At 43.5% G+C, this 27648-nt stretch overlaps 1 protein-coding gene across 2 annotated transcripts in view; it reads right to left on the bottom strand.

Annotated features, from left to right (window-relative positions):
- FAM20C (FAM20C golgi associated secretory pathway kinase) overlaps window positions 1-27648 on the bottom strand; it is a 57707-nt gene that overhangs the window by 24345 nt on the left and 5714 nt on the right. For both annotated transcript variants that reach the window (XM_058849846.1, XM_058849847.1), the window contains one exon: window positions 21015-21093. In XM_058849846.1, coding sequence (XP_058705829.1) covers window positions 21015-21093 — 79 coding nt within the window. The remainder of the gene's footprint in view (window positions 1-21014; window positions 21094-27648) is intronic.

Here is a 27648-nt window from a genome sequence, read left to right as displayed (position 1 = left end):
TAACTCCTCGGAGGTGTCATTTCCCAGTAAAGCACACACACCCCTGAACTCGCCTTCCTGCTGCTGTTAACATTCCTTAACTGGTGGCAAAGGGTGATGTGCCTCTCTGAGCTGGAAAGGAGGAATAACTGACTGCTTCATAGTTACAAAAGGAAAGGGAACTGCTTTGATATGGTGTGGTTATTTCATTGCTCTACTAAAGCAAACTATGCAACCTCTCTGTTTCCTCATTTATTTTATTTTAACTCCTGCCTCATTACCGCTCCTGTCAGCAACACAATCTCTGTGAAGAGTGCCCAACTTATTCTTTGCCCTAAGCTGGTTCTGCAGTTCATGAGTAGCCTTTCATTTTCTCATGTGCTTTCTTCCCAACCAGAATTTTGCCTAAACAAGGAATATGGAGCAGCATGTTGTTGCTCGCCATTCCCCAGCTGAGCTCTGGCACTGGCCCCATCCCTCTGCAAAGCCCTGCAGGTGATCAGTACACCTCTGAGGCTGATTTCCCCTCACTCACACATCTCCCACCTGGACTAGTTCCATCTGCAGAAGGTTATATGTTTGGGAATGTGCTGATATCACCACTTTGAGCATTTCTCATGGGGTTATTGCCTGGAGGCTGCCAAGGTGACTTACAAGTGCAAATATTCCTGGGTGCTCCTAAACCTCTCAACAACTTCAACATTCCCCAGCCTCGGTTAGAAGATGCTTTAACTTTTCAAGTAGAACACAGCCCTGGATCATCTCAGTATTAACCCAAATGTTTCACTTCCTGGCTAAATTTGAGTTTGTTAACTCTATCTTCCTCAGCCTTGGTTGTTCATTTATTGCATGAGGAAGAGTGTACTGGGTTGGAAGCTTTTTTAGTAGCCATTTCACAGAATAATCGTGTCGTTTTACCAACCTATAAAAAAACTCCTTTCCTTTCCCTTTAAACTTCTGCTTTTCCAGGCTGGAAACATTCCCTGCTAATCCACACTTTATATTAAGGGCACCACATAAATCACAAATTACACTGGAAATTACACATCAGGGTCCTTTAAGCTTACAGCCACGTGCATGAAGTGTGGGTTCATGCTCTGCAGCCCACTGGGTTATTCCCAGGGGAAAATCAAGCCATATTAGCATCTTTTCCCTCTTCTCCACCTCCACTGAGAAGGAAGATTTTAATGTCCTGGCTTCCATGTGAGCCCTGCTGCTGGGGAGCTGCAAATACAGACCCTGCCTGCCACAGAGCATCATCCCTCTGCTCCTTTTATCCCAGTTATAGACACAGCATTTCAGGGAAAAAAAGGAAGTGCAGGCTTAGAGGAGAATCACTTAAAATGACAGTGGATGCAAGATTTCAAAAGGCCTCAGTATTGGTCTAAACTGCTCCTCTTAAATAAAATAAAAATAATTAAAAAAAAAATAGAAAAAGACCTATTGAAATCTCTGAAAAATATTCCATATGAAAAGACAAAGAGCAAAAGGATGTTAGGAAGAACTCCCTGGCAGTGCAAGGGAAGGAAGGCTGTGGCTGGCTTGGCTGCTCAGGGCGATCACTGTTTAATATAAACATCTCCCATCGAGTGCAATCGTTCGGTGAACTCCCACGCTCGAGGTGCAGAGGAATATTCACGCTTGGTGGGCTGCAAAAATGCACCCACTCAGAGCTGGAGTGGAGATAAAGGAAGGGATCTGTGTGTGTACAGGCAGACACAGGGAACGCTTTCCTGTGGCTGTGCTGAGCCAGTGCTCTGTGTGAAACAGGTGTGCTCCCCTGCCCCACTCTTAGACACTCGTTTCAGCTAATTTAAAGCCTGTCTATGTTGAGGATGTTTGGTAAAATAAGGAGAGAATTCAATAAAGTGTGAGAAGGCTGAGAGAAAAAGCAGAGCTTAGAGAAAACAACATGTTAAAAAAAGAGGCAAGAGTAGAGGACAAGAGAGGGGAGGAAAATTATGCAAAAGATGTACAGTAAAACTTTAGTGAAATTATATTGTTGCCAGATTTTTTATTTTTTTTTTGTGGAGCTGATTTATGATGTGCAGCTGCTTTTCTCTAACGGTGAATGTCTGGTTACCTCTCCTTGAAATTTTAGCTGTGTTTAAAAGTCTACAAAATGTGAAACTTATCTACTGTATGTACAGTGCGATAGCTGTGTGTGCACAGCCCACAGCAGTCTGGTTTCAAAGACAGAATGATGTTTTTCCCAAAGCCAAGGACACCTGTATTTCAGTTTTCCTACTGTGGGGATAAGTAAATGGCAGAGCAAGGCGATAGTGTGCTTTAACCATTGCACTTCATTGTCCCATTCCTGCAGCACTTACTGTTTCTCCTCTGCATTTGTTCCAACTTTCCTTCTACTCAGTGGAAGGTTTCCCACAAGTTCAAGGTGAACGAGATCAGGAAAGACAGAGCCAGCTCATAAACTGGGGCCTGACCTGCCTGTACTCAAACTTAAAGGGCAGTGAATTTATGGGAAAAGCTCCTTGAGGACTCCAGAGGATTGTGGAACCGATGCAGGCTCAACCAAACAAATAAACGAGCCACCTTTGACTGCAAACACCCTGCTCCCATCCGTGCCTGGGCGAGGGGGACAGGAGACATAACCTCTGGTCTTAGCATTTAGTTTGAATACATCCATGATATCCTCCATGGCTCCTGCCAATATCAAGGCGGATAATGCAGGATTAAGCAAGAGCAGGAGCTGAAGAATCTTAAATTAATACTGGAATTTCAACTCTGTCTAGAGCACACTGTGTGTCTGGCACTTTCAGGACCTGAGATCTCAGATAGCAAAGAATACACAAGCCATCTTTTGTGTTTTATTACAGGTCCCTTGAGTTCCCTCCTTAAGCAATCTCCAGTAGGCTGCTATTACCAAATGCCTGAGTAAATTCCAATAAAGTTGAGTGAAGATCTTCATTTCATCACAAATATTGGCAAGAATTAAACCTGGGTTTTTTTTCTTTTTTTTCCCCTGTGCGCTGTTTTCCATGCAGCTCACAGGCAGTGATTGTATTGACAGAACTGCTCAACATCAATATGAATGTCAAGAAAGTATTACAGGATTAGTTACAGAAAGCCAGAGCACCTCTAGACTGAATCAGCTTACTGGTTCAAATAGGTGAAAGAGGAAACCAAAAGAAACAAAATAACGTGGGGTCCTTGCTCACCTCCAGGAAAATGAGGAAAATGACCCAAAGGTACAAAGAAGATTAAATTTGACATTCCATTTTTTATACATACACAGATCTTTTTAGTCACCTCTTTAAAAATATTGGCTCTACTCTTTGATTTCCAGCATCACAAACAATGATGCTACGATGGTGCACTGTCACATTCTCCAAATTAGGGATTTCACCTACACACCCACAGTGCAGTCTGAGAACAGGGGATGAGGCGTCCCAGGAATGTCAGGGAATCACCTCCTGCTCCCACCACCCAGCTCTGGCAGGGGCAGAGGCCAGAGCAGTGCAGACAATGAAAACAAACAAAAGAACCCCACTATTTTCATAAAATCCTATAAAAATTAAACACTCGGTTGTTCTTAATCCTTTCCAGCCAGAGGAGGAAATAAGAGGACAAAGCAAGTGAAGTCAAGTCTTTTAGGGTATATTTCCAGCTACACCTTTTCTTCCCAGAACATGCAGTAAGTCTTTAAATGACATCCTAAATCCGATTGCCTTTGTAGCAGACCAGTAAGCCCCGTGGACAAATAGCAGATCTATTTTTGATATGACCTTAATAGTTAAATCCTACCATTAGGTACATGCACACAGCTCCCAGGGACATAGCAAGACCTCCCCTTCATCTTGCAGTGCTGGTTTTGCTCATGATTAATATTCAGTTCTGAAAGCTTAATGAAGACATTGTTTCCACTTATCTACAGGTCAGATGGCAATTGCAAAGCAACTTAGTTGTTAGATGGTTGTGGATTCCCTGCTGATATGTCTGATTATTTATGCACAATGTGCATTTTTAATAGATGACCATATTAAATTATATGCTTCTGCCTTATTATTTCATGATTTTTAATGGTTTTCAATTCCTTTTCTTTGTAAGAAAGAAGGAACAATGACTCATGCTAATGAAGTACCTATGTATCACATCTGCATCTTTAAAATCATTGGAATTTTCTTCTTGAGGCGTATCAAAGACTGTTAGCTTGAAATTGTTGATTTTTATCATGAAAATAAAGATGAGAAATAAGATTGAGGCCTTTTTTTTTTTGTTTTTTTTTCCCCAAAGGACAGCGAGATTTTTGAGATTTTTGAGAGATGCAGCCAGAACTTTTCAGAGCAAGCCTCGTGCCCAGCTGAATTCCCTCCTGCACAAAGCTCCTTTGTGCCAGTTCCACCCAACTCCAGCTCTGATAAAAGATCTTCTCCAACACCACCGGGCAAACACATGCACTCCACACAGGTACCACCTCGGAGGGATGGGAAAACCTGTCCTGGCTTGCCAAAGAACAGTCGTGGTCCAATTCCAGAGCACAGCAGGTGGCTTCGAGCAGGCAAAGCCCATCTGAGCGCGCTGCACAGAGCTGGGAGGGAAGGAGGAAAGGCACAGAGACCCACAAAGCTGCTTTGTGGGAGTTTAAATCTGCGTCTGGGCTGTGACTCCTTGACCTACAGTCACACAGGCAGCCCCTGGCAGGTGGATTTCAGCCTCTTCTCTGGGACACAGAGCGTGGGGATGCTGAGGTTTGAAAGGAGATCTAGCGGGAAAGGTCTGTGAATTGCAGGAGAATCTTCTCGCTCCTTTATAAATGTGACTACTACTGTAACGTTATTCACTAAAAATAACCAAGCCAGTTCTAGCTCCAAATGTGATCAGCCCATAAATAGTCGGATAAACTCCTTCCAGGCACATCATGTACTTGATTTCCATTTGCAACACGTACTAAAGCTCTGCTTATGCATAAGTAATGCCTACGAACAGGAGATGGTAAATTTTCCTTGTTAAACACACAAAACACTCTCACCTTACAGAGCAGGGACACGCTGCTGCTTTCACACACCCTGTGATCTTTGCTGTCTGAGCACCACCAGAGCCACTGCTGGTTTTGTAGAGGGGAGATCTTAACACCAGAATTGCAGATTTCAAAAAGCAACATATGCTCACAGACAAAAGCAAGGCTGGGAGGAATTTGTGGGGACCTTACATTCCCAGAACTGCTTAAAAGAAGTTCCATTTTCACCGCACTCATCAACTGTGTGTGTTTGTGGTGGTGGGGAGGCTCCAAAACTCTCATTTTCCTTCACCTTATTTTGCATTTCCAAGTCCTAACCCCGGGTTACAAATTCAGAGCCACTTTGATGGATCACAGATTGGCTGCCACGATGTTAAGTTAAACAACAGTCTCATTCCACACAATAATTACTGCAAACAATTTCAGTGTCTAAGGGGTGCTTTGCAAGGTTATGCATTAGCTAATGCTGCTTCTGTCACTGTTCATCACATGAATATTCCCTTTACCTGCTGTGTCTGTGTGTGCCTGAAAGAACTGTGGCATTTTTAATGGCATAATTTCCTGGGATGAACTGAAAATCAGCACAGCATGGCCTGCATTATTTATATGCTGAGTCCTACAAATGGCAAGGAAAATACTGCAGATTTCCTGGAAATAAATATATTCATTATCCCGAAGCCTTGTGCACTGTAGACTTTATATCACTGAAAGAATTTAATTACTACCTGAAAAGCATCTTCATTTTGCTAGATTTGTAACAAATCTAGACACATTATAATTCAAAGACAAAAGACTCCTTACCCACCCAAAAATACCCCATGTTGATTAATGTAGAAACATGCCCTACTGTTGCTGCTAATCAGTAGAAAATTCTTAGTATTTTTACAGCATGAGATAAATTGTAGATTGAGCCAACTGGGAATACTAATGACAGAAGCCATAAAATATTTTGTAACATCAATTATGACTAAAGGAAAAGGACTTGCACCACAGATCAGCAGAATATTTTGCAGCCGTGCTTCATTTAAGACTGATTTCTGAACATGATTTGGGAGCTGATTTGCCAAGAAGAATGTTCAGGGATATGTAATTGGCAGCTCTGCAACTGTGGTACTTCTGCAATTCAGCTGTAGCTGCAGTTTCACCTTCAATGGGAGGCTGCAGGTCTGTGGAACCTGACAGATCACCAGACTCCAGCTGAGTTGTCCAAATCATACTGGATTCAATAATAAATGATCTGATTTTGGCTACAGCCTTAAGATGGTTATGTTACCTTCAATCCTAAACTAAAAAGTGATCTGAGAATTAAAAAAAAACCCTTTTCCTAAAATTCAGATTTGTTTTCACATGTTCCTTATTGTTATACCCAGACTACAAGCCTGACCACACTCCACAGTCAGATTCCAAGGAAATGCCAATTTCTACCTTTTGACATGTAGGTCTTAATAGAGGAGGCCATTATTTCCTGCTTTACACTCTGTCACATATGTGAAAACATCACTGGAACTTCACCAGCTTTTAAAAGTTTTTAAAAACCTGCTTATAAGGATCCTTCTATCCTGATGGGATTGCCATTTTAAAACCAGAGATGATAACCAGAGAAATAAATTGAAATGGTGACTGTGACAAGGAGAAAAGTTACGTACCAAAAAGGAAAAGCCAGGCTCATATTTTCTTCCCTTCCTCTTCTCCTTGACACAAGAAATATTTCCTTGCCCCAAAATAAACTAACCAGCAGATTCTGAACCAACAAATTTAAAAGCAGCTGTCCTCCTCCTGGTTCAGAATGAATTCCCAAGAGTTATACACCACAGGAAAATAACTTCCAACCCAGATACCACTTGTATTCCTCACACCAGCCTTGCTGCAGCTCTGCATTGAAGACTGACAATATTTGGTCACCAGGTAGTTAAATTAAATCTTTCCTCAACACAGAGGAGTTATCCATGTTCAGCCTACAGTGTTCCAGCCAAATAATGCTTTGCTAATGATGTCTGCAGTTAGATGACAAATCTAAGGCTATTTAAATTGCCTCAGCACATACATCCTTTACAGGCAGGGTATCCAGGTAACCATCCTAGCACGGCTTCAAGGTGGGAGGGAGAAAGCAAGAGCTAATTTCTTCAGCTAGGTGGAAAATTAATCCTGAAGAGATCTGTCTGGTTTGTTATGGTCAATTTAAAGGAAAAATGATTCAAAAATAATTGTTTGAAAAGAATTTTTAAGATATGAGGTTAGGCAAGAAAGGACAAAATGACTGTGTTTCAAAAATACAATAATGGCTGGTTTTGTTTCTGAAAAGAATTAAAAATATTTAAAGGCCCTCAATAGGAAGATTTTCTGTACTCTAATACATGTCAGCATCAATATACTTTGAATTCCAGGAAAATACCAGGGAGGAACGTCAGATGCTGCAACCAAACACCTTTATGTAAGTGTAATGCTAAATAAGATATAAAATACTGGGTTTTCTTGTAATGTTTTGTTTTTCCTGAAACAAGCTCAGCAATATTTTCCATACCTGGTGAAGGAAACGTTATTGCTGTATTAGATGTTGTTATGGCCCCACTTGAGCGATGTCAGTTGATGTCCTTGAACACCTTTGAGAAGGTTTAGCTCATCGGTGATTTGATTTGGGTGGACATGGGGGATATGGCAATTTTTTTGTGTCCTGGCCTGGGCTGAGGCTTGTTCAGGGTCTCAGCAAAGGCTTCTCTGCCAAGGAGCCACGTGGAGAGGCAGAAGGTGGGACAGGCTCCCAGCCTCCACTGTGGTCTCTCCAGTTTGGCTGCCCTGGATATCTTTGGACATCCTAAATATTTTAGGTAGGGGAAGGGGATTCCTCCAGCTGCTTCACAGGCAGAAATGCTGGGATGAGACAAGAGACCAGATTTGATTTCCTCTGCAGGCCAGGAAGGCTGCAGCATTTGACCCCCACACAAGAAAGGGGTGGGACAGGGAAGGAACCCTCAGGTTGCCCCATCCTAGGGGGGCTCAGATGTGGATTCTGCCCTGGCACCTGCTGGGCAGGCTTCTGCCATTTGCCATGGCAAAGGAACCATTCACACCCTGGTGTTGCTCCTCTCGTGATGAGGACCAGATTTTAAGTATTCACTAAATCTATTAAACAGGAAAATACAAACAACTTCTGATATTCCCTTCCTTGAGAACTATTTTGGAAAATATGACTCATTTGTTTCTTTTCTAAACAGGAGAAGTAATATTTTCCAGCCCTCCCTGAAGATCATTTAACTAGAAGCTAAGCCAGATGTAGAAACGCCTGCAAAGGTTTTCATTCCTTTCATTTAAAAAAAGAGAGGAAAAAAAAAAAGGAAAACTGTAAAAGAAAAGTCAAGGTATTACTGGGTTTTAAAGAACTGTTGGTCTTTTGATTACCCTTAAAATCAGATCAGATCACAAAGAAAACACAGCATATGACCAACTAGAGAAGGTCACATTGCAAAAGAATGCAGGTGGTCCCATTTTTTAACAGTGAATGCACAAATCTTCCAGCCACCAAACAGCCTCTCCTGGCTTGGCAATTGCCACATATAATATCTGATGAACTCTGATGTCTCACTGCTCAGGGATAAAATCCCAGCAGGCAGTGGCTGTAGGAACAGCTACACAGTCAGAGGGGAAAAAATCTTGTATTATTCCAGCAACCACTTATTTTATTCACCAGAATTAAAACCTCCTTCACAGACAAAAGTGGGGATTTTTTTTTTTTTCATCCCACAAAGCAATTTTAGATTTCTATAGAATCATTCAAAAGCAATTAAAATCCTGCTTCTGTTGATGGATTTGTATTCCTTGCTCACAGTGATGTCAGGCTTTGAAATTCAGGGCTGTTGAGTGCAATTCTTTGGGGCTTTGGAGTCACTGCTGAGCGCCAGAAAATATATTCCTTAAATTCACAGATACTAAATAGCTTTGGTAACACCAAAATAGTTTCAATACATGTAACTTTTAAATCTAGAAGATATTGCCATAAAGAATTGGTGCAATATCAGGCAATTCAATACATTTTTTAGGAGAAAGGAAGGACGAGAGAATCTAATAACATAATAAGAGTACAATTAGCTAAGAGGGATCAGGGAGCTCTTCCAAACTGTCCTACTGCAAAAGTGACAGGCTTACACTGCCAGGGAAAATAAAAATAATAAATAAATACATAAATAAACAAAATAAAAATAGAATAAAAACAAATTCTTCAAAACAAGCAAGTAAACAACACAAACCCAGGATCTACATAAAAATTATTCATAGTCCTCATCCATTTAAAGGTCTGTGTTATTTAAACCAGATAGTGAGCCTCCAACAGCAGTGTTTGCTTTGGCATCATTCTGTATAACAAAGGAAATTGTTGTTAAGAATGTAATTCAGATGTCAGCAACAGGAGGCCGTTCCCAATTGCAGAGACACAAAATGGCAGGATTAATACTGCTGGGTCTGGAATTGCATTGGAGGGATGAGCACTGATTTACAACCCCAAATAAAAGGAGCCAGCCACGCCAAGAATAATGGGGGCTGGGCACCTCCTGCAGCCCAGGTACCATTCTGATCACTGAGAAGGTTTTTCTCCTGCCAAAGGATGCAGCACATAATAGCAAAAGTGTAGGGTTGACAATATTGGGCACAGAATTGTCCAGACCCTTGCCAGAACATCAGCAAAGCACTGATCAGTGATTATGACTATTGGCTTATCAGCACCACTGATGTCTTACTGGCACTGGCATCACCCCAAGAATCTGTGTTTGTGGGCAAACAGGGAAATTTCTGTCCTTAGGCCACATTTAGACTACAAAATCACTGCATTGTTGCTCCTTCAACAGCAAATGCAGCCAGAATTAATGAAAGCAAGCTATAATCATGCTGCTGCCTGACATGGGAGATTGTTAGTGGTCACTAGGTAGAAGTGGCACAGGATATGGGCTGGCTCAAGACGATGAGAGCAAAATAAAGTCTCCAAGGACACCAGCAGATCCCAGCTGAAGTCAGCAGGAGAAGCACTGCCCCTGGTGCTGCTGTTCTGGGTGCAGCTCAGCCCTTCAGCACAGTACAGGGCTGGAGAGCCGTGGGGAGGGAGGAAATCATGATGGAATAAACAAGGAGAGAGAGGCAGGACTGAATTCCTGTCCTAATTTTGGGCTTATGTAGCAGGACCATTCCAATAGGAGGGATGAGACAGGTGGAACCTGTGTCACATCAGGGACAGATCCTTTGTCTTTCACAGCATCATACCCTACACAGCAGGGAACAAGGGGAGCCTGAAAGGCAACAACCAATTCTTTATTTTTATTTTTTTTTTCCATTTTCCTCTTCCTCTAAACTGCAAGTAATAGATACAAATAGTTGCTCTCCTGCAAAACTTGTTTGAACTGTGGCTGCCAGGAAATGAAGGCAGTTGATGGGGGCCTGTAAAAGGCTGTTCATTAGTCCTGCCTTCTTTATGAGCTTCTTCAGTCCCAAAGCCAGATGGGTGTGGGAATGCAGCAGAACAGGGGACTCCAGTGTTCAAAGAAATGACAGGATCTAGCCCTGCGAGGAATTCCTTGCCCATCCCTTCAGATTATGGGGTTAATTAATAAGAGTTAATTAATGATGTGTCAATCATCACGCAGTGCATGCCTGTGTGAGGAAAGCTGCCCCTCAGGGTGATGAGCATTAAGGCCTTCCCTGGAGAAAGTCCTTGTGACAATTCCTGAAGCCTCAAAGAGGATATTTTAATCCCTTTATCTCAGGATCCACTTCTCATAGGAAACCACCTAGCAGAGGTGGTTAAAAAAATAATTGCTGTGCTGCTGCCTTCAAGGTGAGTCTCTGGAGGACACAGGATGGTGGCAGGTGCCAGCTGGGCCCAGGGTGGAGCTCAGGCTGAAAGCATCTCAGAAACTGCCTTGTCCTGGGTGATGGAGGAGCAGGAGCCCAGGGCAGAATGTGGGGGTATCATCTCTGCTGTGAAACACCCCGTGCCCATGCCAGACATCCCCCGGGCCTGCTCTTCCCCGGGTAACTTCAGGAGGGACAGGCATTTGGACAGGAGCACCGAGGAGCTCTGCTCCCGTTCCCCTCTGCCAGCTGAGCATCCCAGGCTCTTGGCTGCCAGGACAGCCAGCCCATCTGCTCACATGGCACGCTGCCCGCTCACAAGTTGTCAGACAATTTCACGGGTGCCAAAAGAACCTGGACTCGAATAGGTGGCCTGGATATGCTGCAAAATCATCTCCTCTCGCTGACTGCTAACAGAGCAGGGCCTGTCTGTGCTCACGGGCTCACTGTGGACTGGCACTGCCCCTCCACGCCGCAGCAGGAAAGCTCTGCCATGCTTCGGGCAAAGCATCAGTGCCCTGAGCGCTACTGAAGCACAGAAAAACCAGCTTCTGTACCAAAATACCCAGTGCACGCCAAGATAACTTCAAGGCACCGTGATACCATTGGGCACAAAAGCCTGACTCTTGGAAGTGAAGCACAAACGGAGCAGAAACCCCCGCAGCTCCCCATGGGCAGTGACAAGTAGGTCAGGCAGAGCATAAAAGGGCATGTTTTGGGCTAAAATCCCAGTTACCCAGCTCCTGCACCTGAGAGGCTGCAAAAAAATATTGGAGCTGGCTCTGGGAATAGGAAAATTAGGCAGGCAATGGGAAAAGCAGACTCTGCCCTCCTGATGGCACTGGGTCAAGATGAAGGGACAGCTGCTGTCCCCACCTTTTCCAGGGCTGGCACAAATACTTCTTTCTGCACCCCATCCTTCTACTGCCAACAACCCCTTGCCCCACACTTCAGTCCTATGGAGAAAACCAGGATTTTGCTGCCAGTTGTCTGCCACTGTCAGCCCAGAAGGCAGAGCTGGCGCTGGAACTACAGCACTGCTCTCCCTCCTCCTCTTGGCTGGGGCTCACTCAGAGCCCTGACACAAACCCTGGGTTTGCAACATGAAAGGCTGAAAAATCTCTGGGTCTTATGCCCTGGGAATCAGATTTTCTGCCTAATAAACCCCCTAAAGAATCAGATGCAAAAGAGGTTTGTTTGAAAATTTTGGCTGGGTTATTTTAGAGTGGTGATTCAAACAGCCACGGAATACAGGGAAACACAAATATGCTGGGTCAAAGTTCCCTTCTTGTGTATCACAAGATAGACTCAAGCTAAATACACGTCAGTCATATTGGGAATCAACGAAAATTAAATCAATTATTGCCAGATTTCCCATTAAACCCACAAATTTATTTAACACCTCCATTTCTTTTGCTGCCTGCTGCCAGCTAATCAAAGCAGTTTAAAATCCATATACAGCCTGTGTGTAGCTGAGGTCTGTGTGCAATATTTCTGCTATTATAGGTCTCCATGGCCAGCCATATGTGTCCTCTGGCCAGGTGAACACCCTGGCACAAAGAATTTGGACTACCAATTAGCAAGGTTTACAAAAGGGCCTTGAAGTGCTAACAGGATCAGTTGGATGCTGCTGCTGAGAACAGTATCTGGTTTATGTGCTGGCTTGGGGTGTTTTATTATCCATAGCACATAATCCTGCACTTTAAGCTGCTTCTATTTACAACAGTTTTGCTGTCCCCCTGCTACTCTCCATCTCCCACACATTTGCAGATGCTACTTACTCCGTGTTTCTGCTACTTCTTCACATGCAAATGAGTCTTTCAGGCTTTCTCACTTTTATTTACCCATATGCAGAACTACAGCAGGGTGAAAAATTAAAAATTAAGAGGAAAAGTACTAGGACTATTGAACTAGACACAGAAAATAAAAAAAAAATAAAAATTCAGGGAAAAAAAAAACAATTCAGTTCAGCCTGACCTAAATCTGTGTTATTAAGAGCTACTATGGCTATTTGAAACACCCTTTTTGTTGGTTTACAGCAGTGAGTCACCCACAGCACCATGCCAAGGGCATAATTTGGATTTGTGCTGTGCCCTCTCTCCTCAGCTTTGCCAAAACCTTCCTGTCTCAACCTGCAAGACACTGATACTTTGATATTGTGTGTCTGTCCTAAATGCCACACCAGTTTTGCATTGTCACTGACCACAGAACTGTGCTGCCCGAACTGGTGACCTCTGGAGAAGCTGGGCACGGTTCCTCAGTCCTACACTTGCTGTTTCATCAGATCCACTTCACTGCTGCTTATCTCCTGCCACTTTGGATGGCCAGCAGCCCTAACTCAAAAACCTGTAGAAATGCTGAGAGCTTAAATGAGCTGACAAACTTCAAACAAATCTTGGTGCAAGAGGCCAAATCCCCATCTGCCTCCTCCAAAGTGGTGGTGATCCCCAGAGCTATCTCTGTGTGACATAAAGACCAGGGACAGAGAAAGAGCAATTTAGCTCCATGAAACATCCAAAAATAACTCATCCCAAGGGGTGAGATGAGTGTGGTGCAACTCATCCTCAGGACAAAGCCGCATGTGCTGCTCCAGAGAGAAAACAGACTCAGCCTGTGGTTTACACCACAAGTCTTGCACAAATCATTTTCCTCCCCCCTGAATTTCAGCCCCTGGAGCCTAGTTTAAGGATTATAAATTGTAGAGAAACAGAGACAAATTCCCATGGAATGTTTCAGGGTAGCGGTATCTGCATATCCCACTGAAAACACTGCGGACACATTTTTTTTTGCTTAGATTTACTAGGACATCTTACCTCAGTGCTCCACCAGTCCCCTGTGTGCCAAGCCCTGCTACTCAGCAGTAAATTACAGGCTATGTATTTCATGCCAGCTCTTCACTTCTCTGCACCATTGATACATGGTGAACTGTGTGAAATAAGGAACTGAGGAGCTAAAGTGCCTCTCTGATTAAAAGACAAAGCCACAGGACTGCGCTTCTTGGTATGCAGAAAATTAAAGTGAAGAAGTGGCTTGATTAAAATCAGATGCTGAAGATGGTTCCTTCCTAATATACTGTGGTAATGTTAAAAAAAAAAAAAAAAGTTAGCTGCTGCAATAAATGGCTTTTAAAGAAAAAATAAACACCAGCATGTCTTTGTTCCCAAAGACTAATTAGCAAGATTCTCTAAGTACCTAGAAGACAGCTAATCAAGCAGAGACAATTCTGTACTGTAAAATGTGGCTGCAGACTCAGGTCTGCCTTTTAACAGTGATAAGGGGCAGGTACAGGCAGCACCTGTGCCCATTTGTGTTGGTGTAAGACAAGAACAAAAATAGATATTGAGCATCCTGTTATCATCTGCCAAAAACAGCCCAAGGAAAAATGCAAGGGTGGAAGGCTGTCCAAAAAACCCCAGTGACAGAGACTGGGGGGCTGGCATTTCTATGAGATGTAGAGCAAAGTCTTCTCTGTGAGGAGCTGAAGATACCATGGGAATGTCAGGAGAGAGGGATTTTGGGGATAATTCACCAGCAGTGGTGGATGGCAGCTTCCCAGTGCTGGGAAGTGGGATGGAGCTGAACCCCACAGAGATGCTGATATCCAGCAAAACAGACCTGGTTTGTTGGAATAAAGTCTGGTCCCTTCCACCAGTGGGACTCACATTGTCCAGTCCTGGCTTAGAGCAGATCCTGCCCTGCTCCAGGAGGGGATAATCCAGGACAGCTCAGCTTGGGACAGCACAAAGGAGCTGCTGCCCAGAGAGGGAAGGAGGTTTATCTTCCCCTCCTGGCTGCTGGCACAGTGAAATCTGCTGTCACAGATCCTAATCTGAATGGACAACCTTTGAGCTACCTGGACTTGCAGACATTGACTCTGGGGTCATTCCATATACACGTTTGCAGAATTTGAGAACAAATTGCTCCTGAGCTGGATGAGATTGATCAATATTCCAACCAGCGGTTGCTGAGCTGTGGCAAGGGGAAATACAGAGCATGGTGCTGGACAGAGACAGGATTTCACTGCTGTCCAGGGCCATCAATCAGCCTCAATCCTGATCCAGCTCCCCTTGAAGTCACCACAAATTTTCCAATCTGCATAAATGAGATTTGGACCAGAGGCACTGCTGAGTCCTGAAACACAATTTGCACTGAAATACTGAAGAAGTCTGATCTGATGAACAGGATTAGTTATAAAAGAGAAAAACAGTTCATGCATAATATACCAAAAGTTAAAGAGCTAAAATACTACACAGCATCCCCCACTGTCCTTATTTAGGACCACATTCAGATCTCATGCACTTTAAATATCAAAGGATATAATTCATCCAGTTAACTCCAGATTTATTCCTGATTTAAGTACAATCAAATGTACCTATCAGTCTCATTCAGGTAAACATTTCAGTAGGGATTTGGTTGGCAAGGATTTGAATGCCCTTAAAAAGCCCCAAATCTCATAGATGAGGTCCATAGAATATCTGATTACTGATTATTCCTTCCAGCAGCAATGAAAGCACTTCTTCTTCACGACATAACAAGAGCATTCCTTGCAATTTTAAAATACTCCTACATAAACCAAATGCTGGGATTGCCAGTTTTAACCTTTCCAACCAGTTTATTCAGCCTTAGGTCTCCAGTAACCCACCCTGCACAGAACCAGTGAGTGGCACAGTAACACTGCTCAGGCTGAGGGAACAGCCTCAGTGCTTGGGTTGTACTTTGACCAGTGACTGCTCAGTCGGGTTTCACACAGCACATTCCAGAGTGCCAAAGCGCTAATCCTGGAAGGCTCCGAGCACAGCAGCTACTGGATGCACATCTCACTTCTCTAGCTGCTCAGAGGAAACGTTGCAATTTGATTTAATTGCTATGTTGACTTATAACAGTATGTTTACACTGGATGCCTGCCAGCTCACATGTAACAGGTTGGCAAAACGTATTTCCTCAAAACAGCGTGAGATGCGATGTAATAAGGAAAGCAATCTTTCAGCAGCCTCCATTCTGGAGTTCATTTCAACTCCTCTGACTTGGAAGCAATGCCACCAGTGCAGAAGAATTACACCACCCTAATTGATATGATAATCAAGCCTGGAGGCTGCACTTCCCAGGTACAACAGCCACTACCCCAGAAAGGGAATATAGGAAATGAAAGCGATTAATGGTTGTTTGTATTACAGGGATTGTTTGGACTATTTAATATCCCTATCAAAAGATGCATTACTTGTTGAACAGTCCTAAAAGAAAATCAAAGAGAAACCTGAAGAACACTGCTATCCTTTGCCACTGTGTGACATCTAAAAGCCAGTGAAAAGCTGTGCTTTGCCAATTAAAATGAAAATCACAGAATCATGTACTCATTTAAATTGGGAAAGACCCCTGAGATCATTGAGTCCAAGCACTAATAAGCACTGCCAAGCCCAACTCCCAGCTCAACACCCAGCACACGATGTTGACCACTAAACCACATGCCCAGGTGTCACATCCACACCCCTGAGGGCCAGTATTGGCTTTCCTATGACCCTGGCTGCTTGATCTCAGCCCAGTTAACAGCACCTGTGCCTTTGAGCCATGAGACAGCTACAGGAACACCAGAGAAAGGTGGGTGTGCTTGTTTCAGTCCTGTAGAAAAGCAGTTTGCCCCAGGCTGTGACTACCAGCCAGTTTTGTGGCTGGCACTGGGATGGCTCAGGGCTCTGAAGGCTGCAGGAACATGGAGATGCTCCCATGGGCAGCATTATTTCCACAGCAGCAAGTTTCAGGAGGGACAGTGAGAGCCAAAGTTACAAATAACACAGTCAGCAGTGTTTGATCAGTTAATGAATGCCCATGATTCAAGAGGACTGGATTCCACAACCCCAAAATCCTCTTCTGGCCTGGTATCCCCCTGATACTAATTGGCTCTACTTTATTAAAGACTTTAACTGCAAGTTAAATTCTTAGTAGTCTTCATCTACTGGAAGAAACAGTCATGTGGCTGTTTCTAATCCTGTACTGTGACTTGTAAAATCAGAAGAAAAGAAAGATGTTAAAAATATTGGGTAAAATCTAAAGCTGGAGCAGAACTGGCTTTTATCTGTTCATTCAAAACTGAGTTCACTAGATACAGTAGTATTTCTTTGAATGGAAAAAATAAGCCTCAAAGATTTTATAATGAATACCCCTTGCACACATTTGTACAATGCAGCCTATAAAAACGGGAATGAGAGATGTCGTTTCTAAACACAGACCACGGGACACTTTTCTCACAACTCCAATAACAAGGTATAATTTTCTATCTGATCCTATTTGGCTTTTCCATAAGGAACTGTAAAAACCTCTCTCAAAATCCTGGCACCAATGTGTGCAATAGGAATCCTAATGCTGCCTCTGCTGGAGCAGAATTTCCCTCTTCAAGAATAAAGCCTTGGGAGGAAAGAAATAGTGTGTTGGTTTTGTGGCTGAGCCAGCTATTTAACTCCACGAGCCAGCAGAAACAAAGGGAAACCAAATAAAACTACAAAGCTACAAATGCTCCTTTTGGACAAATGAGCCAAAACTCTTTTGACATTTATGGCTCTACACATCCCTACCTGATAAGTCATACAGAAAGCTGCAACTGTAGATATCAGCAATCACGTAAATAAATTTTATTATGTTGTATGTACAATACTAATACAGTTAGCTACACTAATCATGGGAGGAGGAGAGGTTGCTATTTTTTTCCTGTCCCATATGGTAATAATTTTGTATGATTGAACTGTTATGATCTAAATAAAAGTACACATTAGCTCTAAGATACATTGCAAATACATTAAATCTTCCCTGGAGTTTTAGCAAATACGTGCTTTTTCTATCATGCATTTGGAATTAGTAAAGGAATCTACACTGGGCCATAGGATTTATAAATAGATTTGGCTTCCTCTGCAATACTTTATGGGCAGTTATTTCAGAAATGAAGATGCAGAGCCATGGATAAATAAAATAATTGCAGCTGATCAGGCTTTATTTACTGCTATCACATTTCCCTGACTGCTACACTTCCCTCATTTGATCCACTAGCCTGAATCAATGACCAGATGAAGAGCTGTCAGTTAATGTCAAACACAGAGAAAAAAAGATGCCAAAGGCTGATTCTAATTTCCCCTTTCCAAATTCTGCCTGGGATTTGCTGGAGCTGGCTTGCTCCCTGGATAAATTCAGTGTGGAACTGGGAGGCTGGGAAAGGGCAGAGTCAGTCAGATGAGTTCTGCAGTGTGCTCAGCAGTTTTGCAGGGAGCACATTTTGCTGTGGCTGCCCTGTAGAAGTCACTGCCAAAGGTCTGGAGAGCTCCCCTCCCATGAGCAGATGTCCAGCTGTGTCAGGGAAGGGCTGGCATGGCCTCTGCTGTCTGCTGCAATCCCACTCAAACAGGTATTAATTCAGTTTGGAAGACGCTGAGTACAGTGATGTGTGGCAAAAACAGCTTTCCAGGCAATTCCAGAGAATCAAATGCAAGCAGAGCCTGGGACTGGCCTCATGTCTACATAATACCCTTCATGTACCTCACACCACGCAGCTTTCAGTATTGGAGATCTCAGACAGGACAGGAAACTCTGCATTACCAATATTCCTTGGGATCAGCCTTGAAATCCTACACCTATCTAATAGTCGTGTTACCTGGGCTTCATGAAGGAGATTGATTGTCTGAAAAGGCTTATCAAGTCATGAGGAAAAAAAAGTGTAATTCCTGCTGCTGTGAAAGGCCACAGGGCTGATAACACAAGTGGAATACGTAGGATGCACCGGGTGGAGACAACCTGAATACCCACTGACAACTTCCTTCAATGAACTCATCTCAGAAGTAGCCACCAGGATGATATTTTATGGCTCTCAAATTAAACTACCTAGAAAAAAATTGCCAGCCCTGATGAGCAGAAATTTCTCTGAGCTACCTACAGCCTCCTGTCCTGGGAAGGAAGATCCAGCTTTGTGAGGCCTGGATAAAAAGGGTACCCTATAGAAGAGGGGAAGCACAAGAAACATCATAGCAGCTGTTAAGGGCTTCCATGTCCAGGATATCTTAAGGATTGCCATGTCTGAAGGCTGTCAAGGGTTTTAAGAAGATCCTACAAGCATAAGTCTCATAGATTTAAGGCCTGGGGTTTTTTGTGTGTGTGTTTTTGGTTTTTTTTTAATTTTTATTTCATTCTAGGCTGCTTATTTCTGTATAAAGAAATTATTCCACAAACCTCTCCAAAAACTTCATCAACCACAGTCCATAAGGTGGAGAAAGAGGCCAGTGGGACCAGATGCCAAAGGAGGTAGGAAGATTTATGCTAGCTGAGCATCTGGCTCCCTGTTCCCTGTTATCAGAGTGAAGACAAATGCTTGCAAACAGCCTTATTCCAAAGCACTAATGTGTTCAGCCACACTCAGCACAACAGCAGCAGCGCTGCTCCTGGAAGGTGTGCTGCCTGGAAAAGCAGCTGCTGAATGCTTCTTCCAGGGGTTTAGGCAGTACAAAAAGCAGTGAGAAAAGAGGGTGTTGCTGCCCCTCAAACCAAGCCAAGGGAATGATTAAGACATCATCTGTTATTGTTCTAGCGGGTGGTAGGAATTGCTCCTACACAGGAACGTGGCTACACCTCTATTGTCATCCATCATCTTGCTGAGGCTGTGCATTGTACAGTATTTTGATTTGACCTCATTAGCATTCCCAGAATTACAATGTCATACCAATGATAAAGGCTGAGATTATCTGCATCTGAGGGAATGCAGAAGGAGCACATCACACACTGAAAAGCCAACAGTGCAACCACGACTCTGCCAAATGCTCAAAGGCAGCCTGAATCCCCCTGGTTCTTGATTTTGCATGTGAGACAAGTCATGATTAAGAGTTGTGCCTATGTGCATCAAACCTGCAGATAAAGGGGACAGGCTCATGCACTGGTGATTAAACCCTCAGGGAGAGGAAGGGCAGGTGCTGGAGTAGATGCTGTCTGAGTTGCCAGTATTGTCTGTGCTTCCTCCAACCGCTCCCAGGCAGCCAGTGATCCACTAGAAATGTGGAGAAATTTGTGTGCAATTTGGGAAATGACACAGAGGCATTTGGCCTTTGCACAGATGCCTTGTGCTCTCTGGAAGCTCATGGGATTTTCTTGTGATTTCCAGGATAGAGGCACATAGGGAGGGTCCCTGCTCAAACTTGGGTTGAAGGAAGGTCAGATCAATTTTTTGACCCTTGTGGCAGTCAAATAAAATCAAGTCAAATCTGTACTTGTCTGAAGTCAATCTACAGCAAAATCTGTAGTGAAAGAGGGAATCTGTCAGTCTCCAGCCAGCAGCTTCCCCCCTGAGCTGCATTCCCTGCTACAGCTCTAGCACAGTGCCAACACATTCCAAACCATTCCCTGCTACTTTAGTCTTCCATGGACCATCTTAGAGGAAATGAATTGAACTTCCCTACAGTGGGAATGAAATAAGGAAATGAATTTATGATTCCAGTGGTACCCTTGACAAAGACACTGAATAGCTCCATTAAACTTTTCGCAGCCCCAAGTGTCTTTGCTAAACCCTCTACAATGAGCACAGAGTAATTTTCCCTCTTACAACACAAACATACAGGTCAGGATTCAAGAGCCTTTTTTGTACCTGAATAACTTCTCTCATCTCAATGGGATCCAGGCAGGCAGAAATCAAGGCTGCATAATCCTAGTTCTTCCCTTTCTCTCCAGAGTCTTTCCCTTGCAGTACCGCTCTTGGATAAACACATTTTTACAGACTCAGCATAGACCTAACCAAATGACTAATACAACTCTTTAATACAAACAACAATAAATCAACTGATTAAATTCTAATTTATCAGACAAATACTCTTTAGCTCTTCCCAAAGCTGTTTTGAATCATCTCTCTTGTCTGGCCATGTTCCAGAGGAGCACTGACACTAGATAAAGCTCAGACCTGTGGAATAAGTTTACATGAGATAGAAATGCTGAAAACATCCTGTATTTATGACGGGAGATTTCACAGAGATCAGAGTGAATAACATTCCTGAGAAGACTGCAATGTCTCTGAAGCCTCCTCAGCATCTCCTCCAAAGACCAGTCTAGCAGGACAAGGGGTCAACAGACCCTGAAGGTTGAGGCTCAGCAGCAAGGCTCAGGAACCAGACACATTAACCTTGGGAGATCCTACAGCAAACCTTTAACAGCTTAGAAAATGGCCACTCCACCACAATTCCACTTTAAATCACAGACTTTTTTTACTTACTTCATTGGTTTAAACAATGCTTGCCCATAGTTCTGGAATGTCATGATCAGCTTCAGCTGGGTGCCTCCTGATTTCATTGCTGTGGGGGCAAAACACAAAACAGCTTTAAAATGAGACATGCAGATCTGCTTACACTCAGCTTCCTTCAAACCAAATCATATCTGGTTTTCTGTATAGTTCAGCACTGTGGTATCAGAGCATCAAGCAGGATGATGAACTGGACAACAGATTATTCAGCAGAGTACAGAGAAAGGCTTTGAGCTGCTGACCAGGACTAACATGGATTGTGTTTCCTGACACTTTTTTGCCTTTTTCTGGCCACCATGGGCTCCATAAGCACCCCAGATGAGCAGCACCTATAGGAGCAGACCTCTGGAGTCTTGTTTTCTCCATCTCTTATTGCTCTTGGAGTCCCTTTTAACCAGGGGCTGACACTGGGGAAGGAGATGGGGGTGCTTTCAAAGTCAGCTGCAGCTGGGATGTACAGCCCAGTGCACAGCAGACAGCGCCTTAATTAAAAGTATGAGCAGACACTGTAGCAATCTCTGATCTCTGCTGCGATTTTAATAACTGTTTCTGAGCAGTAGAGATATGTAAATTCACCTCCTCTGTGCACAATGGAGATGTATCCAAGCCCAGCTGTTAACTTCCAGTGATCCCGAGGTGGCTCATACATGAGAGCAGAGCTGTGCAGAGCAGCCTGGCTGAAGAGGACAGTGAAGGTGACAAGGACAGTGGCTCTGCTCATCTCCCAGCTGGGAGCTAATGGGAATTTAAGACTGATACTCACTCATACCATTCTGAAAAACTCGGACAATGTCACTGTAACAGCCAGGTTATAGTGGTTTTAAAATTAGGATTTTTTTAAGTATATATATATAACAATTCATAAAAATGCATTTTACTTGATGACAAGGCTACTTAAAAATATATACTTCAGAAAACAGCTGCTTTTCTGCTGCCTCAATCAAAAGCATCCTACTAAATGAAATGACCTATAGCCTGACTCCTGGATGCACCTCTGTGTTGGGAAGGCAGGCCATGGCCAGCAGGGCTGTGTGGATGAGTCAGTCTTTTAAAGATGCTTTCTAGGAATCATCAGATAATCAATCCCTCTCTTTGCAGTTCTGACAAAAGCCAAGTCAACTGGAGAACTACAAAATGTCAAGTTATCTTGCTCTGTAAATTCTGCCTGAGAGTTGCCCTTGTTCCACCTATACAGCTTGGACATGGTTTTTCTCTAACCAATGCCATTAGCTGCACATCTTTTTAATTACTCATCTCTGTGCCTTATCACTGATAGGTCATCATCTCTCTTTCAGCACTTGTAACCCATATTTTTGCAACAAAATGCTACGCAAATCTGGTCAGTGTAATTACAGTTCTCCTAGAATAAAATCCCTCCTGCCCTGCTGTTTTGCTGATCCCAGCCTTCTCTTGCCTTTCCACTTTATCCCAAAGGAACAAATAAATAATTAGAAATTAAAGGGCATTAAGCAATTTGCACTGACCAGGTAAAGCAGAAGCAGAGGGCTTTCCTGGATTAAACTCCCTCCCTTGTGCAGGACAGGTCGTTTTATCTGCACCTGGGGGCAGGAGGAGCGCAAGGCTTTTTCATGCCCAGCTCAGAGCCTGGGGACAATAAGTAGAGAACCTTCCAGTCCAAACCCTACCTGTGGTGCCCTGGGACCACTCTGGAAGCAGCCCTGGCCAGTGTGGGCAGCTGGAGCTGCCCTTGCCCCATGGCCACAGGGACACAGGGCCAGGCACAGGGCAGTCCCCACCACCTTCACTGCCCAGCCGCCGCCACAGGCCTGGCATTCCAAAGAAACATCACAGAATGGTCTGGGTTGGAAGGGACCTTAAAGATCCACCAATCTAACCCCCCTGCCATCACAGCAATGCAAAGAAGAAAAAAAGGAAGTTCCAGCACTCCCTTCTCTAAGCACAGCGTTTCAGATACTAAAAGGACTGGTTACTCAGCTAATTGAAGCCACACAGATAATGATTTTGTTAGCAGCCAAACTCAACAGCGAGGATGTCATCGCCAAGCAGGGAAATGTATGAAGAAGATTAACAATTCAGAATAATTCTTGCATGAGACACAAAAGCCTGGTTTCCTGTCAGAATGAACTGAGCTGAAGTAAGACAAAAGCATCTCCCTTGTGTTTTTAGATCCATCTTATTGTATTGCCTTAATTGGCTGCACCAGTAGCCTCACCCCAACACAAGTTTTACTGGCACAAGTTACTTCTCCACGGCTGCTGGGAGCAAACTTTGGAACTCTGAAAACCAGAGGGGGACACTGGTGGGAATTGTGTCCCATTGTGCTTCATGGCAGGGCAAGGTGGAACCCACATGGATCATGGAAAACAACCCAGTGCCAGAGCTCCACCTTGGCTTTCCCCATTATCCAGACTCACATGCAGCTATTCCCACTTTGTCTCCTCCTCCAGTGCCACAGATGTGCTGGCCAGGCTGGGGGTGATGCAAATCCACCCTCCAAATCCAGGCTGGCTAGAGCCCAACAATAATCCCCACAGAGATGGAGACACCTAAGCTTGGACTGTTCTTTTCAGCTCAATAAGACCTTGCTGTACCTGCAAGCAGCCTTGGAGCAGTCCAGGGTGCCCAGATTTTGGGGAAGAGCAGATCTCACTGGAGATGATCCATTCTAGGTCAGATCATTTCCCCTGTAATAACTTAGCATCACACCAGCACTCTGACTCCCCTCTCACTTTCTGAGCTGTGCTCCTCCAGGAACTCCCTTTCCTGCTCAGCCTCAGTTAAACATGTCCCTCTGGCCATTGTGGCCTGTCATCTTCCAGGGGTTTGTCCCAAACAAACATCTGGAGACATCCTCACGCCTCCATCTGCTGCCCACAGGCGCATTCCTGAAGAATGCACAGCACCAGGAGCAGCAGGTCCAATTCTCCAGTGAACTGGAGGCTGCTGCCCCATTGCAATCTGTCACATCTGTGCTCAGCAGCTTCAGGGACTTTTACAAAAGCCTTGCAACACCAGGCTGTGCTGACTCCAAAGGAACCACTAGTCACACTCTAAATTCAGCTTCTATTTTTTTGAAGTATTTTAATATACTGTGACCACAGGTCACAAACAGCTCTGTAAAGGCTTTATAAACCTGCTAGCTCACAGCAGGTGCTTCAAATCAAGTCTCACACAGCTCCTGGATGTACTGGCACACTGCTAAAAACAAATCCCAATGTCATCATTACTTTTCATCTTCAGGCAATTCAAAGCCCCTCTTTTCCCTCCAAAGTAGAAGGAGATGGAAAGCAGCATTAACCTTTCCTGTTAACCCAGTGTAAGGGCTCTGGGGTGTGATCAGAAATCTTCCTAACTTCAGGAGGCTTTGCAAAAAATTCCCTGAGATATCTTTTTGCTTGAATGTTTGGGATTAGAGTCTTGACCAAAGATTAGTGAAATTGGTGGGATTCCTTCTGTTTTTTCTGACAGACTTTGGATCAAGCCTGCAGAAATCCCCTCTCCACTCACATCCCTGAGCCTGCTGTCACAGCCACCTGCCACGTCTGCTACTTCCTCACCTTGTCACCTCACCAACACCAGTCCTGAATCCCCACCCTGAGCCACAGACCCCAACCAACACAAAAGATGTCCCAGCTATCATCTCTCACTCATCTTTTCAAGTTGTGCAGGGTTCCTGGCTACCCTCTGGTACTGGCAATGCTGCCCAGAGGGATTTGACCCAGAGGGATTTGGAATTCCAACTGGGCTGGCTTTCCAGCTCTTCTATTTTGCTCCATGATAGCCCTGATCCTACCAGCCTGTCTAAACCATATGGTTTTCTGATGGAGAGAGAGAGACTCCCAACAGGATCTCTGAACTTCTTCTGGTTCTTTTGGTCAGAATCCAACAAACATTTTAAAATGTACTTAATTATGCAGTGCTAGTGCCTGAGAAGTGAGATACAGACACAGCCTGGGATGCAGTTAACATCTGAAACAGAGGATGCTCAGATCCATTTTCGATTCCTATTTATAGATCAAGCTTAAATCTAACATAAACATGTTGATTGGCTCTAACAAGTAATGCTTTGCCCCAGGCTGGAGACACAGCCCTGTAAAAGCTGTAAAAAACATATTTAAAAATAAATTCAAGCCCTCATCATCTCTTGGTTTGTCCTTGTTCAGCCAATTCTGCTAGGTTTTTTAAAGGACTTTTTGGCTTAGTCAAGAAAGTCAAAAATTTCTGCAGGGGAAGAGATCTGTGAAATTATTCTAAGGCTTTGCTGTACATTTTAAGTCCCCTCATTTCATCTGGAGTTGTACATTAAATCAATCTGTTGACTCTTGGCAGATTCATTGTTTCCTTATGCAGTAAATCAAAGATGCTATATTTCATTGTTTTCCACAAGTTCTCAAAAGCACTTCTTCCTTTCCTTTGGATGAAATTTTCATGATTTTCTTTAGAGCCAGAATTTATGTTCAATATTTAAGGTCTTGTCTTTCCCTTTTCTCTTTTCTTTCCTTGCCTTGAAGCAGAGTCCACCTCAGGTAATTGCATCTTTTATTCCCGGTGTGAGTAATCTCACACACTCGCTTTCTAATCACTGCCTGTACAAACTGAAGGCATCACAGACTCACAAATTACCTCAGCCAGGTAATGTTTCCAAGCCTTTACAACCAGAGAACTTAAAGAATCGAAAAAATAAGTCCCAGCTACTCAGAGGAATTACAAAATCTATTCTGCTTACAGGGAATCTCCCTGGACAGCAAGACCAAGCCCACAGTGCCCCTCCAACACACCCTGCCAAAGCTGCTGTTAAACTGCTGATAGTGCTGCCACAATTATGCACAGACATCTTGTAAATATGCAAGAAAATAGCTAACTGTGGTTATTTATGCATGCAATAAGCATCTATGAAAGGCAAAGGAAATGTGCAATTGCCTGTGCATGTGGTTCTGAAAACCAGGCTTCAGTGCTCAGTGGAAAAACAATTCTCTCTAGGCTCCTATTTATGGCAAGAGGAAATTTTCAGTGAATTAAATCAAATTAAGAGCTATCCCTTTATGCTGAACAAAATGAATAGGAAATATGTATATATAGAGAGATGCAGGGCACAGAAACATCCTCAGCCCGAGCCTGGGTAACCCTGTCCTTTTCCAGGCCAGCTCTAGGTGTCACTGTGGGAGCTGCATGGGATGCTCCTTCCCATCCATGGATTTGTTCCATTTAAACTTCAACATCAAGAAAATGTCACCTTGGTGCTCCCTGCTCTTGGGAATTGTTTCTGTCACCGTTTTCATTTTAAAATACCACTGCACATTACAGAGTCGTGTGAGAGGCTCTAGCAGATGTGGGGGATCAGTCTGGTCCCCACTCACCCACAAATAAATGCAGGGTGAGCAGAGAAATCACAGTGTGGCCAAGAATGCTGCTTTGCTGCAGTTTGGATCTAATTACTGTAGGTATCAGGCAAACCATCTAATTCTATTAGAGCCAAAGTAAATCTGAGCACTGGGAAGGAACTGGATAAAGCCATATCCCATTTCATCTAATGCACGTTAGCCTGTATATTTAATTGTCCTGCTTGCTAAAAGAAGCCTGAAGACCAGGCATTATCAAGGTTCCAATTTATTTTATACTCCTAATCTGACATCTTTCCAGCTCCCTTAAAAATGAAAAAAAAGCAAAAAACCAACCCAGCAGAATTTGAGCATAAGGAAAAGAAACAAGGCTAATTAGAAGATAAGCAGGAATATGCAAAGAATGTAACAGCCCTATAAATGTCCTTTGGTCAAATATATTACTCTTTATTAATCAGCTTACATGCTTTTGAATCCTTCTGCTGCTCTGCAGCAAAGCTGAAAACTGGCAGGAATTACTTTAAAGCATGTATTTTTAAACATCCAAAGAATTTGCAACCTAAAATAAGAGAAGTTGCATTGTGCAAAAAATAATTTTTAAAAGTACATTAGCAATATGTTCTTTCTTTCTTTGCAAGCTGACAAAGCTCCTGAATCCCCACAGGGTCAGGCAGTGAATGCTAACACCAAAATTCAGATCCTGGCTTCTCTGTATTGGCAAAAGTGTCCTTCCATTTCCGTATACTTGATTTTAGACTGGGATTTATATGTAGGAATCATTCCCTGTCAGTTCCCATAGTGGCCAACAACAACGCCAAATTCACCTCATGGTTTAATTTATGGAAATTATCCTGATTCATTGCTAGAAACCATGGCTCTGTGTTTTTGTTAGAGGCATAAGAGGCCCTGCCATGCTCTTAAGAGCCTTGTTCAAACATTAACAGAGACAATCCCAAAGGGAATCACTAATAGCAACCATAAATCTTCCTCTGTGGTCCCATGGCCCTTTCCCCCCATTGATCTGAAAGCTCTATCAAAACCAGAATTAATGGAAACCCCATGACACATCTGTATGACACATTAGGTGAAATCATGGCCCCGGGGAAGTAAGTGGCAAAAACTTCTACTTACGTCACCAGGGTCAGGATTTCACTCCCATTTTTTATGATTGTAATTTTTTTATGCTAGGCCGACTGAAGCAGAGAGAGGTGAAGCCACATGCCCAGAAGCACAAGTGAACACCAAGCCCAGAAGATCAAGTGAAGAGTGAGGGCCAGATTCCTATT

Source organism: Poecile atricapillus, chromosome 14 (genome assembly GCF_030490865.1).
Source record: "Poecile atricapillus isolate bPoeAtr1 chromosome 14, bPoeAtr1.hap1, whole genome shotgun sequence".
Lineage (NCBI taxonomy): Eukaryota > Metazoa > Chordata > Aves > Passeriformes > Paridae > Poecile > Poecile atricapillus.
The sequence above is the reverse complement of the archived record's forward strand: the minus strand, read 5'-3'. Positions and strand labels throughout refer to the sequence as shown.